The 14,759-nt window shown below is 32.0% G+C and overlaps 1 protein-coding gene and 3 non-coding genes across 4 annotated transcripts; 3 read left to right on the top strand and 1 right to left on the bottom strand.

The window, feature by feature from the left end:
- The first annotated feature begins 368 nt into the window (after nt 1-368).
- Nucleotides 369-440, top strand: TRNAG-UCC (transfer RNA glycine (anticodon UCC)). Its single transcript has one exon. It is a non-coding gene; the product is annotated as a tRNA-Gly (tRNA).
- A 630-nt stretch (nt 441-1,070) lies between these two features.
- On the bottom strand, nt 1,071-5,206 carry LOC111998077 (uncharacterized). Its single transcript, XM_024030192.2, has 3 exons — nt 5,032-5,206; nt 2,466-2,849; nt 1,071-2,084 (listed from the first exon to the last, which is right to left on the bottom strand). Exons 1-3 carry the CDS (start codon nt 5,186-5,188, stop codon nt 1,369-1,371), a joined length of 1,257 nt encoding a protein of 418 aa, XP_023885960.2. The 5' UTR covers nt 5,189-5,206; the 3' UTR covers nt 1,071-1,368.
- Nucleotides 5,207-5,284: 78 nt separating this feature from the next.
- TRNAG-UCC (transfer RNA glycine (anticodon UCC)) lies at nt 5,285-5,356 on the top strand. The gene has a single exon. It is a non-coding gene; the product is annotated as a tRNA-Gly (tRNA).
- A 2,350-nt stretch (nt 5,357-7,706) lies between these two features.
- TRNAG-UCC (transfer RNA glycine (anticodon UCC)) lies at nt 7,707-7,778 on the top strand. The gene has a single exon. It is a non-coding gene; the product is annotated as a tRNA-Gly (tRNA).
- The last annotated feature ends 6,981 nt before the right edge of the window (nt 7,779-14,759 follow it).

Below are 14,759 nucleotides of genomic sequence, written 5' to 3'. Positions count from 1 at the left end.
TCGGTCCAATTGGCAATTAACTATGTGAGATTGTAGATAAGAATGTAAAGTTCTAGCTAAATACAGAAGGAAAAAAAAATGGTACATGAATTGCTATGTCATTTTCCATGAAGCACCTTTGAAGTTTGAATACCTCAAGCTAGCTTCTTAATGGACTTAATCTCTCCCTATTATAATTATTAATACTTTTTAGTTTGTTTTGCTTAAGGTTTAAGGGGTTTAATTCTGAAATAGTAAAAGCTAAAAAGTGACAACTACATATAATTTTCATGTAAACTACAAGTTGTATATACTTCTTTTCCATCCTCCAAATTTGGAAATGAGACACTAGCGAACAAAATCTTTTATTGGTGCTCACAGCCACATGGGCGTTTGTAGTCCAACGGTTAGGATAATTGCCTTCCAAGCAATAGACCCGGGTTCGACTCCCGGCAAACGCATCTATAATTTTTTGTTTATTCTTTTGCAGTAATGTCCTCTCGATTGTAACTAGGACAATTGACATCCAATGGAAAAAGATATTCCTAGCTGCAACAAAAGAAATAAAAAATAAGTACACATATTTTATATATATATATATATATTTTTTTTTTTTTGAGAACTATTAAAGACCTCACTTTTGGAAGAAGAAACTGGACCACTTGAAATATTTGTCTCTTTTTTTTTTTGTTGGGTCCTTCACATGGTAAACAGTCATCACCATGGGAACTTTGAGAGTCCAGGAAATAAGATACTGAAGGTATGCCACTTAAACTAGCTAGAGTAAATTTAGTTTCATTTTCAATCGAACGTGGTGCTTGGATGTTCTTATTACTAACATTAACACAAATGTGTTTATATTACAGATTCATTCTACGCATGAATGTTGGTAGTTCAAAACTCTTAAAGCAGTAATTACACTGAAATTGCTTTCCACTAATGTTCGTTTGCCAGGGCCTTCTAAACAATTTTGTAGTGAGTTTTGTTCTTAATTTTTTCCCTAACTTTGATTTCTCTCTCAGTTTTCTTGACATCCAAAATGAGAATTACTTTCAAAAACCACACTTAATATATCAGCCAAATCAAGCATCTCCAGAAAACAATAAAGGTTATGAAAAATTGACATTTAGTAATGAGAAATAAACAATCTTTTTGTTCCTCCTATAGTGTTCTAAACAATGATATGCAAGTGTTAAGAACAGGGAAAACAAGATGGAATATACATATATCTATTAGTTAAGTCGTCACTCATCAGTTCTCTTCAAGGAAATATGAATTGTGCCTATAAATGTTTTCCTGAATAGATACAGATGCGTGACTCAAATTGGTTTCAAACAAACTATATTTTTCTCTCCTTTCTTCCTCATTGGGGGAAACCAAGCTAGTATATCACTTTTTTATCTTTAGACCCGTTGGCATGGGTTTCAATGCTGCCAAAACCACGGCAACTTTACAAGCAAGAAATCCCATCATACCAACCACAAGTTCTTTTGGTGTCCATGCCAAGGGAATATCTCCAGAGCTATACTTCACTATGAATAAAGCAAAACCAATCACCAATGCTAGACTTGATACTGGACCCCTGAATCCTCCAAACTTGCTATCAGTCCCTTCTGTCTTCCTGGAAATAGATGCTGGATCCGTTGAAACTGGTAAACCATCAACGGACCTCTGCAATAGCAACAGATACAAGAAACCACTAAGACCACCAGTTAGGAATGCAAAAGCAGTATTTTCCCCAGCTGAGAATAAAGCAACTGATGTACCAACAAAGATCAGAATGGCATCATAAATTAGCAAAGAGATCTTCAAATCTGCATATTCCCTCATGCTTTCCTCGATTGATGTCCCACGACTTGTGAATGAAGTCTGTTGGGAGAGGCTTTTGCCAAAGAAGGCAAATGAGTCAACCCCAGAAAACTTTGTAGCAACGTGAGGTCTAAGTTCCACCATGGATACATCACTTCCCTCCCCAAGCAAAATATCCTCGGTTTGAAAATCATATTGGAAGCCAAAATACTTATGTTCATCTCCATCTTGTTCTTCTAATGAAGGTTGACACCCACAAATTGCTGTCAAGCTCACACTTCCTAATCTCCACTGACCTGACCTTGGAGATAGAAATGAAAAGGTGTTAGAATCTTTTCTGGCCAAAAATGGATCATATATAGGTAAATTCATGTTGCTTTTGAAGTTTTAAAAGAAAACAATCTTTGTTAAACAAGTAATCAAAGAGCAAACCTCAGTAAATAGTTAGTAATGTCTATGATCCTAGAATTAATCAACTAATAGGCTAGTAAAGAGATACGATTTCATCGTCATACTGCAGAGACAGAAGTAACTTTTAAAATGTGCTCTGAGTGCCTAAATCTATGTGTTTTTCCGTAAATCATTCCCCACATTCCTTAGTTGGGATGCAAAGGAGAGATACATAAGTGTAGCATACTGTTCCAGCAAGTATTGAAGTATCCCTAGCAGAGACTAACCTGATTCGAGACTTATCCAAAGAGCTTCGACTCTTCCCAGATTAGGTCCCTCAAAGGTGAACTCATCAACAGAACCTCTTTGGAAATGGAGTATCTCTGGGTCAACCACATCCTCTGATTTTGTCGAATGATCTGTCATCAAACTGGCTGGTATCCTCTGTAATATGGTATTACCATTTTCATCTATCAAGCATAGGAGAATCCCAGCATTTAAGTCACTCAGACTTGAGCCATAGATGTTACTTGTATCGAGCTTGACCTTGTATAAACACTGTGATCCATCCTCATTCACAGATTTAAAAACCTTTTCTGCAGTGGTATCTGTGTAGGCTTTCACTTCTTTGGCTGGCAAGAGACGGAAAGGTTTTGCGTAGCCCTGAAAATCTGTACACAAGCCTATTAATTTACTTGAAGATTGAAGAACTAGAAAGTGCTTCAACCTAATGCTAAAGCAGAATGAGAAAATAAAGTATATAACCCTAGTGCCACGGTAATGCAGATACTACTGCTCTTGTAATGATAATGTGCAGAACTACTATCTATGCTGATTTAGTATTGGAAGAAAAGAAGAACCCATCCCTATGTATAAGATAAAAACTATAAAGAGAAGAGAAGACAGTCAATAACTAGAGCTATCAATGGAAGCATTCAAATTGACACATTAGCAGTTTTGGAGTAAAATATTCAATGGAAATCCTAACATATTTTACCACAACTATGTTATTGATCCACCGATTGTGTAACAACTGGCTTTATGACATGGCTGCTTAAAATAGAAGGCTGCACAAATCATAATCTTGACATGCCTTCTACTGTCCATGTCATGGAAATGATGAACAAAGGAAATCATTCTGAGGCAGCACAAAATAGAAGGCAGGATTGTTCAAGACTTTGAAATGATGAGCTCTATAGAAGAAGAAACCTAAATCAAGCAAATGAATTCTGTGACTATTTAGGGCATATATCCTTGCAATTACTTGTTTCGGAGTCCTTGAAATTATTAATTGCTGCAGGACACATAACTTTGGAGCTACTTCATCTTTAATGTAAAATTATAGAGTAGTTTTCTGCAGAGACTACGATAAAATTACAGAGAAAAAATAGATCAACAGCCACAATATTTTGGATATCTTCCCTTACAACATCAAGAAAGGCCTTGTTAATTCATCAAAAGGAGAGACATGCATGTTTTCTCAATAAGGATCACATATAATATCAGTGTCCAAGGCTACAAACAATTACAAAGCTATTAGTCTATTACCACCTGCCTTCTACTGTCCATGTCATGGAAATGATGAACAAAGGAAATCATTCTGAGGCAGCACAAAATAGAAGGCAGGATTGTTCAAGACTTTGAAATGATGAGCTCTATAGAAGAAGAAACCTAAATCAAGCAAATGAATTCTGTGACTATTTAGGGCATATATCCTTGCAATTACTTGTTTCGGAGTCCTTGAAATTATTAATTGCTGCATGACACATAACTTTGGAGCTACTTCATCTTTAATGTAAAATTATAGAGTAGTTTTCTGCAGAGACTACGATAAAATTACAGAGAAAAAATAGATCAACAGCCACAATATTTTGGATATCTTCCCTTACAACATCAAGAAAGGCCTTGTTAATTCATCAAAAGGAGAGACATGCATGTTTTCTCAATAAGGATCACATATAATATCAGTGTCCAAGGCTACAAACAATTACAAAGCTATTAGTCTATTACCACCACCATACACGTCAATAATAACACTCCAACCAACACCAAGAGGTCATTTACCCCATTTTGTTTACAATGAACCCTTGACCATCAAAAGCAAGAAAAGTGTATCAAAATCATGCATATATGACATCAATTTTCATAAATTATTTTAATTTATCACCAGTATTTTGAAAACCAGCCACAACACAAAATGATGGGTACTATAACATGCAAACATCCTGAGACTCAAACCATAAAATGCACTGTTCTGTACCGACATGTTATCAACTATTTACAACAAGATTTAACAGTGAGAGAAATCAATACCATAAGACAGTACTCCATAAGTTTTACTTATCATTGCAAGTTAAAACTACTTATATAATTGGCAAAACAAGAAAACAAGATTGACTAGCACTATTTGTATAATATATATTATGTATTTGATAGAGTCAAGTTTAAATATCTTTATATGTAGTCAACTCAGGTTAGTTGAAAGAGAATTGAATACTCTTACAATTCACAAATTTAGAGACATACATACTAAAGACATAGCTCAATATGATCACTGTAATTCTTTACTTTCTATCCAATTTCCTTAAGTAATGAAAAGATTGATTTTTTCATTCATTAAGAAAAAAACCCCAAAACCATATTATCATTACTCTAATATTTTTATTAATTAGCACTACATACATATCAGGAAACCAAATAAAAATCTCTACTTTACACACCCCCCAAAAATAAAAAATCAATCTATCCTGCTTAGCCTTTCCATGTGGTTCCTTAGAATAGAGGAAATAAAATAAAGTAAACAAAATTCAAAATTTTTTTTCTATGGAAAACAAAGTTAGTAATTTTTTTTACCTTGGAAATCAGATTTTTTGGAGAGGATTCTAAAATGGAAACGCCCAGTCTGTTTGTGAATTGGGTTTCTTCTTCTGAGGAAACTATGATGGGTTACAGAGATAATTTGCTTCAGAGAGAGTGACTCCATGGGTGCACCAAAGAGAGAGACAAGCATAGTGAATAGTGATAGAGAGGAGAGAGCAAAAAGTTAGATTTCCTAATAACTAAAACTTACTCAAAAATAATGTATAACGTTTTTCACTCAAGTTCAGCGTTTGTAGTCCAACGGTTAGGATAATTGCCTTCCAAGCAATAGACCCGGGTTCGACTCCCGGCAAACGCATTGATTTCTTATATTTTGTCTTAATCTTTCTTATTTTATTTGTAATTATTATTTTCAAGGGCAAGTTTTGAAAAATCTTTGTAACTTCTTTTTTAAACACCCCAGTATATCCAACAAGCAAGTGAATTCTGTGACTACTTAATAGGACATATATCCATGCAATTTGATTGTTTCAGAGTCCTTGCAATTATTAATTGCTGCATGGAACATATCTTTGGAGCTACTTCATCTGTAATGTAAAATTATAGAGAAAAGAAAAACTCATTGCATTGGATTTATTAACAGACATAATATACAGGATATTCATCCCTTACAAGTTACAACATCAAGAAGGGTATGTTTGGTTGAGATGATTTTAGGGGATGAAAAAAGTTGAGTAGAAAATAGGAGAGAAAATGGGTGGGAAGAGTGTTTGACATTAGAGTGTTCCAAAATCTAGCCAGCCCAATCTAATGTGAATCCAGCTCAAAAGCTTTCCTTAAAGATCAAAAGAACAACCCATTATTTTAAACATTTATTATTATTATTATTATTAATAAAGAAGTCAAAACAGTCTTTATTTATTATCTCTTAGGGTGTATTAGATTTTATTTTTTTAATTTTGAAAATACACTTTGAGTTTTATTTGCTTCAGCCAAAAGGCTTAAATAGAGTTTGGAATAGCCCCAAGTATAGGAAAACAAAAATAATAATTAAAACATTCACTTAACCTGACCAACGTCAAATATGACTCTTAGGAACTAGAAACACAATAAAATACTTGTTTGCCCAGAAGAAATAAAATATAAAGTCTGATACATCCTAGGAGGCACTAATTAAAGACTGTTTTGACTTATTTATTAATAATAAAAAAATGTTTAAAATAATAGATTGTTCTTCTGATCTTCAAAGAAAGCTTTTCGGCTGGATTGACATTAGATTGAGTTTGCTGGATCTTGGTATACTCTAGTGTCAGTGTTTGGTTGAAGGGGGAGAGGGAGAGAAAAATAATGGAGCCCAGTTGTTTTCTCTCTTGGCCCACCAAAACTTGATCTCTCCAAAATTGAGAAAAAATGGGAGGGAAAGTGTGGTCCAAAATTTTGGATTAAAATGCCCACTGCCTAACTTGTGTTTTCTTTTCCATGGAAAACAAATTTACTATTTTTACCTTATGAATCAGACCTTTTGGAGATAATATATACTAAAGTAAAATCACCCAGTATGTGTGAATTGCTATGAAGCTTGGGTGCGTTTCGGGACTCGGGTGCGGGTGCGGGTGTGGGTGCGAGTGCGGGACTCGGTAATTTTTGAAAAAGGTGGGTGTAGGTGCGGCGAGACTCAGCGATTAAAAAATTATTAAAAATATTTTTATTTATATATTTATATATTGCTAAGCATGCTTTTTTATATAATAATAAGAGAAAACTCATATAATAATAATAATGTACAAAATAAAGCCTCTCTGACCAAAGGCTTAGTGGCTCAGTGGCTCACGTACCAAAGGCTTAGTGGTTTAGTGGCTCAATGTACAAAAAAAAGGGGGGGGGGGGAGGGAGATGTGGCTCACGTGAGAGGCACAAAAACAAAATAAAGCCTCTCTGACCAAACGCATTTAACAATCCTTTTCCAAAAAAAAAAAAAAAAAAAAACCACAAAACAAAACTTATTAAAAAAAAAGAAGAAACAAAACAGAACGGCAATGGCAACAGCAATGCTGGGCTTGTGAAAAAAAAAGGAAGAAGAAGACGAAAAAGCAAAAAAGAAGAAGAAGAAGAAGAAAGGGGTTAAGCCGATGAAGACAGCGATAGCGGCGTATCAAATCCACTGGTATTTTCGATTTTAAGTTTTTTTTTTTTTTTTTTCCTTACGGCCAATTTCCTTTTTCCGGCCGAAACACACCGATATTTGGCTGATATGATCCGATTCGGCGCAAATCAGCGCAAATCAGCCTGAGTCTGAGCTACGTCGGTGCGAGTCGGGGAAAAAAAAACACGTGGCAGGATGCGCACCGACGCGTGGTCAGCAGTGTCCCTCGCGCGTCACCGCGTCTCGCTGCGTTCAACGCGGGTGCGGCTCCTCTAGCGCCGTGTCCGTGCATCCTAGGTGAAATGTAAATTGGGTTTGCTGGTTTGGAAACTTTGATGGGTTGCAGAGATGATTTGCCTAAGAGGAAGCAACTTCATAGCTGCATGAAAGAGAGACAACTGTTAAGGACCAAACCCCCCCCCCCCCCCCCCCCACCCCAAAAAAAAAAAAAAAAAAAAAACAACAACAACAACAACAGCAGCAGCAACAACAACCTAAGAATATTCTTTATAGACAAATTTACCTTAATAAAAATATTATTTATAACATTTTCCTTACAAGTTGGGCGTTTGTAGTCCAACGGTTAGGATAATTGCCTTCCAAGCAATAGACCCGGGTTCGACTCCCGGCAAACGCAGTTATGCATTTTTATTTTATTTTATTTATTAATATTATTTTCAAGGGCAAATTTGGAAATGAGACACTGGTGACCAAATCATTTCATTAGTGCTCAACGTCCACATGTGCGTTTGTAGTCCAACGGTTAGGATAATTGCCTTCCAAGCAATAGACCCGGTTCGACTCCCCGCAAACGCATATAATAACATCATATGCATTTTTTTTTAAATTTTAAAGAAAATTAAAATTTTGTTATTGTTTTCTTTTTATTTTGTCTTTTGGGCATAGCTGGTGATGAGCTTGAACGCTTTAATATTTAACCTCATTGAGTCTTTATCTAAACTTGTAGAATTCTGTAGTCATGTTTATTTGTCTTTATGCTCATATTGTCTAAGCCTTTGACAAAAATCAGAAAGGAAAACAATTTATTTAGCTCTTTCAATTTACGCCAGAACTACCATCCCCAAGATAATACCTTTCAATATTTAGCTCTTTCAATTGTACATTGAATTGATACTAAATTTTGGTAATGTGTCTAAGACTCTAAGTTCTGACTTCTGAGATCTTTGTGTTCTGATTTTGTTTTAGCTGACCTGGTTTTGTAGCCTTTTGGTGGTGTTGTTATCTTGGTGCTGTAGCTGTACAGGTGTTGTCCCATTTGGGTTGAGTCTTGAACTGATTGTATGACTATTTTTTGAAAATGAAATTTTGCTCATTCATTGAAAAAAAAAGTGTTAAATGTACTAACTTTAAGCGGATTAAAAGTAGAATGGACTAAAAACAGTTCTAAATTAGAAGGTTGGTACATAAATTATAGTGAATTAGAATTTTAATTGGATCATTGTTTAAAGTTTCTAGCTAATTGAATATATAATTTAGATATATCACTTACCAAGCCCGAAATTATTAGTATAAACTTTTTTTTTTGGGTATAATTGTATATCATGGTCTCTGACTCTCTGTCAGCTTTGGCCTTTTAGGGGTCATTTGATAATGTTGTTTTAGTAACGTTGTTTGTATTTTTTGGAAATACGTGTGGGTAAAAAAGTGTGTGAAAAAGTGTGTAATGTTGTTTAAAAACTGAAAACATGTGTTTAAACATATGTACCAAACGGCCCCTAAATTTTGCATGTATGAGTTCAAGACCAATACATGATTGGGTAAGACTGTTTCTTTTTATCTCAAAAGATTTTTGGGCATTGATATAGCTTCCTTGTTCTTTGCTATTTTCCTGTGATGAGATATGGTGAGTAAGGAACTCAACCCTCTTTGAGAATTCAAATCCAAAATCAATCAAAATAGCAGCAAAGATTAATATACTTTTTCTTCCCATTTTAAGCCATTAAGGAATCTAAAGAATCTGTTGCACTATGTGCCATGAGTTATATAAATAGTTTAATTGCATATATATTAAGCTTTTGTTGTTGAAGTTTGTACTCTTAAGGAAAATTATTTAGTATTTTTAGAGTAAAACTCATAATTCTGGTTCCTTTTTCTCATTTGAATAGTAAGATCCACAATTTATATATAGCTTTTTAAAATCTCACTTTTTTCTATTTTTTTTTTTCACTTTTTCAAAATTTTTTCAAAGTAAAAGTATATAATCTCACTTTTTTCTATTTTTTTTTTTCACTTTTTCAAAATTTTTTCAAAGTAAAAGTATACTTTAGTATCCCTAAACGAACACTAAATATTTACTCATTATTTGACTTATTTTATTTTATATAAGATAGAAATTTTACCCTAGTTTAATCTAAGTATATATGTATGCGAAACTCCTTCTTGAAAATTTGAACCCTAACCCTTACCTCCATACCTTATAAACACTTATACCTATAAAATGACCATCACGTCAAAGATGTGCCGCGGAGGCCTCTAAATTATTTTGTCAATAAATGTGGCTAATTGGGCTTTTGTTTGTTGACTTTTGGGCCAATTTCTATTGGGTCCTTGGCAATGAGAATAGACCCAAAAGAAGAAGAAGAAGAAGAACAAACACGCATGTACACACTGTCCCCATCCTTCAATAGAAAATGTATAACTTATAAAATAATATGTAGTCCATATTAGTCGGAAAGTTTCTACACTTTTCATGCTTTCCTAATTGAAATGGACAATGTGTCGGTGAGACTTTGTCGCCATCTATTTGAGCAAAATATTATTATAACTTCTCCAAACTCCAAAGTCTGTAGGAAGAGATTTAATAAATCTTCAAACAAAAAGAATACACTTTGTTTATTTCTTTTTATGCCGAGTTGATAAAAAGACCAACTTGACAAGGAAATAGAACATATTTTTTTGTATGTTTGCGTTGCGTTAACGGGTTCACCTCTTTTTCACTGCCCTTTGATTTTGGTGTTCTGTTAGTTTTTAAGTCCTTCTAACAAACAAAGTACCCTTATTTATGGGAAAAAAAGGGTATCGCTATCGTGTATAGGTGGTCACTAACCTTGTCAACTTAAGTTCAAATTCAACATGGTGTGGAGAACCCTTAGGAACGTTATAGCTATCTACATCATAGCACAATATTTTCTTGTTGAAATGTGTGACTCAAATCAACACACTTTTGTAAGCATCATGTTAGAGAGATACACTTTCACACCATAGGGGCTGAATATGGATTATTAATAAGGGGTCAAACACAAACTAGAGAGAAAAAAAATATATTTATAATTAAAATTATGAAACTAATAATTATTCATTAAATTCCTTAATTTTGATATAAATCAAATGTAAACACAAAGTTTGGAGCAATGTAATTGTTCTCACCTTCAGCACTATACATACACGCAAAATAATAGTAGTAAATAACTCCCTATCTTGATTATCCCAAAAAAAAAAAAAAAAAAACTCCCTATCTTCACCATAATAACATTACAATAAAGTCTTTTTCAATCACTATTTTTATGTGACCTCTTTGGCTTTTTTTCATTAAGTCAATATAATAATGAAACATTATAGACATTTTGGTTCTGGCCATTCTATACTATACTAATAATTTTGCATCTTCAAATCCAATCACTCAATGACACAATAGTATAATACCGGGAGCAAGAAGGCAAGAACCCCCACTATGCAATCTAGAGAATATGTTTGTGGACATCAATGCCTCAAAAAGATGAAAATTCCTAGATTCAAAACACTTTCACCTTAATCATGAGCCCACATCAATCCTACGTGACCAAGACACCAATTAATTTTTTGGTATAAATAAGAATTAAACCTCAGATCTTTTATTCGATTTTTTGGTGTAAGTCGGAATTAAATCACAAATCTCTTATTCAACTAAAATGAATTTTACTAGTTGAAGTGATATACTAAGATACTGATATCATTTAAAATATATATATATCTATACAGAGGACCATTTTATTTTTTTTGAAAAAAAATCCTTAGTAGTACCCTATTAAAATTTCATTAGGAAGGTCAATATGTAATATACTAAAAACTGTCAGCAGAGTAGTTCTAAAATTTTATAGGAAAATGTATATTGTACCTTTTTTTAAAGGGAAAAATGTATATTAATTGTACCTTAATTAGATAAATAGGCAACTCCAATAATAAATATAAGAAGATCAATCAAGTTTTTTCTAAAAAAAATCCCTTTACTTATAAGCCAACAATTTGAATACGCAATTAATTACTACTTTCTCAGTTGGCTTCTCGAATCTCATTGACCTCAAAGGCTGAACTTCTGAAGTCAAACTTGTGAAAAAAGCTGTTAAAAAAAAAAAAATCAGAAATAAGAAAAAATTTAGAGAGAGAAAAAAAAAGAAGAAGAAAAAGAAAAGTCCCATAGTTGAGACAAGTTGAGAGTCCTTCTATAGTTCTATATCACAGTTGACTAGCCCTGTGTCTACAAACTATATGCTATATATTCTGCGTGAAGTCCACATGTCTAATAATTCAGCAAAATATTACACATTGATTCTATTCTTGATCATATCATATAAATAAACTTAATAATTATCTCCGATTTGGTTCTCCTGAACTAATAAAGTGAAAAGAAAAGAGGAGGAATAATATTTTGGTTGAAGAGAGCTTAATATTCCTTTTTCTTTTTCTTTTTCCCTTCTTCTTGGTGAATTTTATACACCCCACTAAAAAGAACAATGAAGAAGGCATTCAGCATAGAATCTCTCGAATTGCTTAACTTTAAAGTTTGATCAATAGCTTTTGTTCTCTCTATATGTTTAATTCATAAGAATCAATGACTCTTTTGAACATCAATCATACATTCATATATTGAGCCACTTGACTTAGGAAGAACATGTGGTGTACAAGTTTTATTCTACTGAGTATTAAAATACAAAAAATTATGTTAGACTTAGATGATTAAAATAATTAAAAGAAGCTTTAAATTTTATTTAAAAAATTTTGAAATTTTTGGTAATAGAATTGTAGTGAGAATAGAATTTTAAATTTCTTGAGACTTTGATAACAGAGTTTTACCTAAATCAAACTATCATAATCATAGTTGAACTAGAATTTATAATTTTTTGAAATTTAAGCAACAAAGTTATAATAACTAATGGTTGTGTAGTCACTTGTTCCAAATAGAAGATGATCATATGATATAATCACGACTTTTAAGACCAATTTTTTGTTTAAAGAAGAGTTATTAGAAACAAATTAAATAATAATAATAATAATAATAATAAAATTAACATACAATTTTACAATAAAAAATTTCATATAATCTTTATTTGTTAACAACTTATTATCACCACAAACAGGGACAGAGGGAGACTTGGAGTAGGGGGGGCAATGACCCTCCTAACTTTTTTTTTTTAATTAATATATAAATAGGTACCAATTTTAGCAATTTTGTTCTATAAAATCACATTTCCCCGCCCCCCTTAACATTATCATTAATTCTTTTAAGAGTACTACTTTAGCCAAAACTTTTCTATAACATTTTTACAAACTGTTGAGGTAGTAAAATTTTATGGTTTGCATCTAGATCATTACTTACATCACATTTTTACTTATTAATAACCACTCATCACATAATAATTTGTAAAAAAGTTTGTAATTCTAGCATTTTCTTCCTTTTAAATGCCAGATCTAAAATCTAAGGCAAAATAAACAAGCCCAAAAAAATTATTCAATAACAAAAATTACCAATAGTAAAGTTAAAAACAATTAAACTTAATTAATCAATTTTACCAAAACAAACAACTTGACCCTTTAAAAAAAATTTAAACAAAATAATTTTGTCCATACCTAGATGCACACATAAAAAAAAACCATTAGCTATTAAGCAACCAAGCTAGAAGTTAGAGCCACCGCACGCAACAACAGCAAAGCTGCCCTTCCTAACTTCAAGTCTTAGCTCCGTCCCTGTCCACAAACTCAATCCTCGTCATTCTAGGGCGGCTCTACATAGAGTCTAGGGTGGTCACAGGACCACCCTGACTAGGAAAAAAAAAACTATTATTATGTATAAATTTTAAAAATTTATTATTTTTTTATCCTTAAAAAAACTTTGTGACCACCCTAAATTTTTTTTAGGCCCAACATAATTAAATTTTGGACAAAATTTAGCAACAAGTTTGGTTGTAGACTAAGGCTCAACTCTATTCAATATATATATATATTTTTTATTGAATGTGAATTTTAATAAATCCATAATTTAATTGCATTTTCTTCTTAAATCCTCCATACTTACAAAATTTCAAGAAGATAAAAGATAATAGCTATTTTGTTAATCAAATATTTAAATTTCAAGTTTTTGTAGTCTAAAATTATACATAAAAAATAATTTTATGAATCGAATGGTAAATAACATCTATTGGCATGAAATTTTGACATTTTTTAAGAACATAGAAAACATGTAGTTCATCAATTAGATTTTCAAAATATGTAACAATGTTAATTCATTTAGTGAGAGTTACTAAACTAAGTTTGTAACCAAATTTTGTTCTTAAACTTTGGTTCTCTCAACAATATATTAGGTCTTTACAAATAAAAAGAAAAAGTCCAAGAAAAACTTTATTTAATTAAACTTTTGAAAAAATATAGCTTATAATATTGATAAAGAGACTATCATATAACGATTTCAAAATAAAAAAAAATAAAAAAATTGTAAAAAGGAAATTGTAAGATTTTATGTGTTTGCGTATGTGTGTGTGTGTGTTTTTTTTTTGGTTGATGTATGAAGTTCTCTTTTATTATATTTTATATAATTGATGTTTCTTAACGACCACTCTCAAAAAAATTCATGAAATTGCCACTGGCCATTCTTTTAGTCTCCTGCCACAAATATACAAATACCTAGTCGCATGCCGTTTTCACCGTCAACTATTTTGCAATAAAGCTACGCATAAGTATCATATGTTACCCATGGGACAATAATAAAAAAAGAAAAAAGAAAAAAAAGAAACTAAGAAACAAAATAAATATATTAAAAAAATTCCCTCCTCTAGCTACCCACTAATATTTATAATTAAACATATAAATATCAATTAAGAGTGTAGCCACATGCTTATTGCTATATATTAGATATTTGAAAAATATATGGATGCTATGCGAATGTGTTAGGAAAAACAAGCGCCGTCTATTTTGACTAGTCACACCCTTTTGAGTAGCCTAAAGTTGTTTCACCATTTATGTATAAAAACATATAAAATAATTAGACTTATTACACATGTTTTGGGCATGTAATAATGCAGTTTTTATTTATTTGATTTAGTGTTATAATGTTTAAAAGTGATATATAAATAAATTTTTTTTTAAAAGAAAGTAATGTTGAATAATATCTAAAATTAAGATAGAGAACCAAAAAGTGTCCTAAATTTTAAGTCAAATAGAGAATATAAATAAAAATGTCTAAAACTTAGGAATAACAAATTATTCTTTTAATCAGTTTGTGTTTGTAAATTTAAAATTATTTAACTAAAAGATAAGGGTATTTTAGAGTGTTTAAGAATTTGTGTGATGGTATTTTAGTACTCAAAATATTGAAACCCAAATAGAGAATCTTTTTTTTTTTTTTTTT

The sequence above is a fragment of the Quercus suber genome, unplaced genomic scaffold, assembly GCF_002906115.3.
Source record: "Quercus suber isolate HL8 unplaced genomic scaffold, Cork oak 2.0 scaffold_108, whole genome shotgun sequence".
NCBI classification, from domain to species: Eukaryota; Viridiplantae; Streptophyta; class Magnoliopsida; order Fagales; family Fagaceae; genus Quercus; species Quercus suber.
The sequence above is the reverse complement of the archived record's forward strand: the minus strand, read 5'-3'. Positions and strand labels throughout refer to the sequence as shown.

Excerpts from the sequence above, each read along its gene's own strand:
- LOC111998077 (XM_024030192.2), bottom strand. The coding sequence starts at position 5,188 with ATGCTTGTCTCTCTCTTTGGTGCACCCATGGAGTCACTCTCTCTGAAG. Across the intron at positions 2,850-5,031 it reads CAAAAAATCTGATTTCCAAG|ATTTTCAGGGCTACGCAAAA; the intron begins GTAAAAAAAATT and ends GCTTGTGTACAG. Across the intron at positions 2,085-2,465 it reads TTGGATAAGTCTCGAATCAG|GTCAGTGGAGATTAGGAAGT; the intron begins GTTAGTCTCTGC and ends CTCCAAGGTCAG.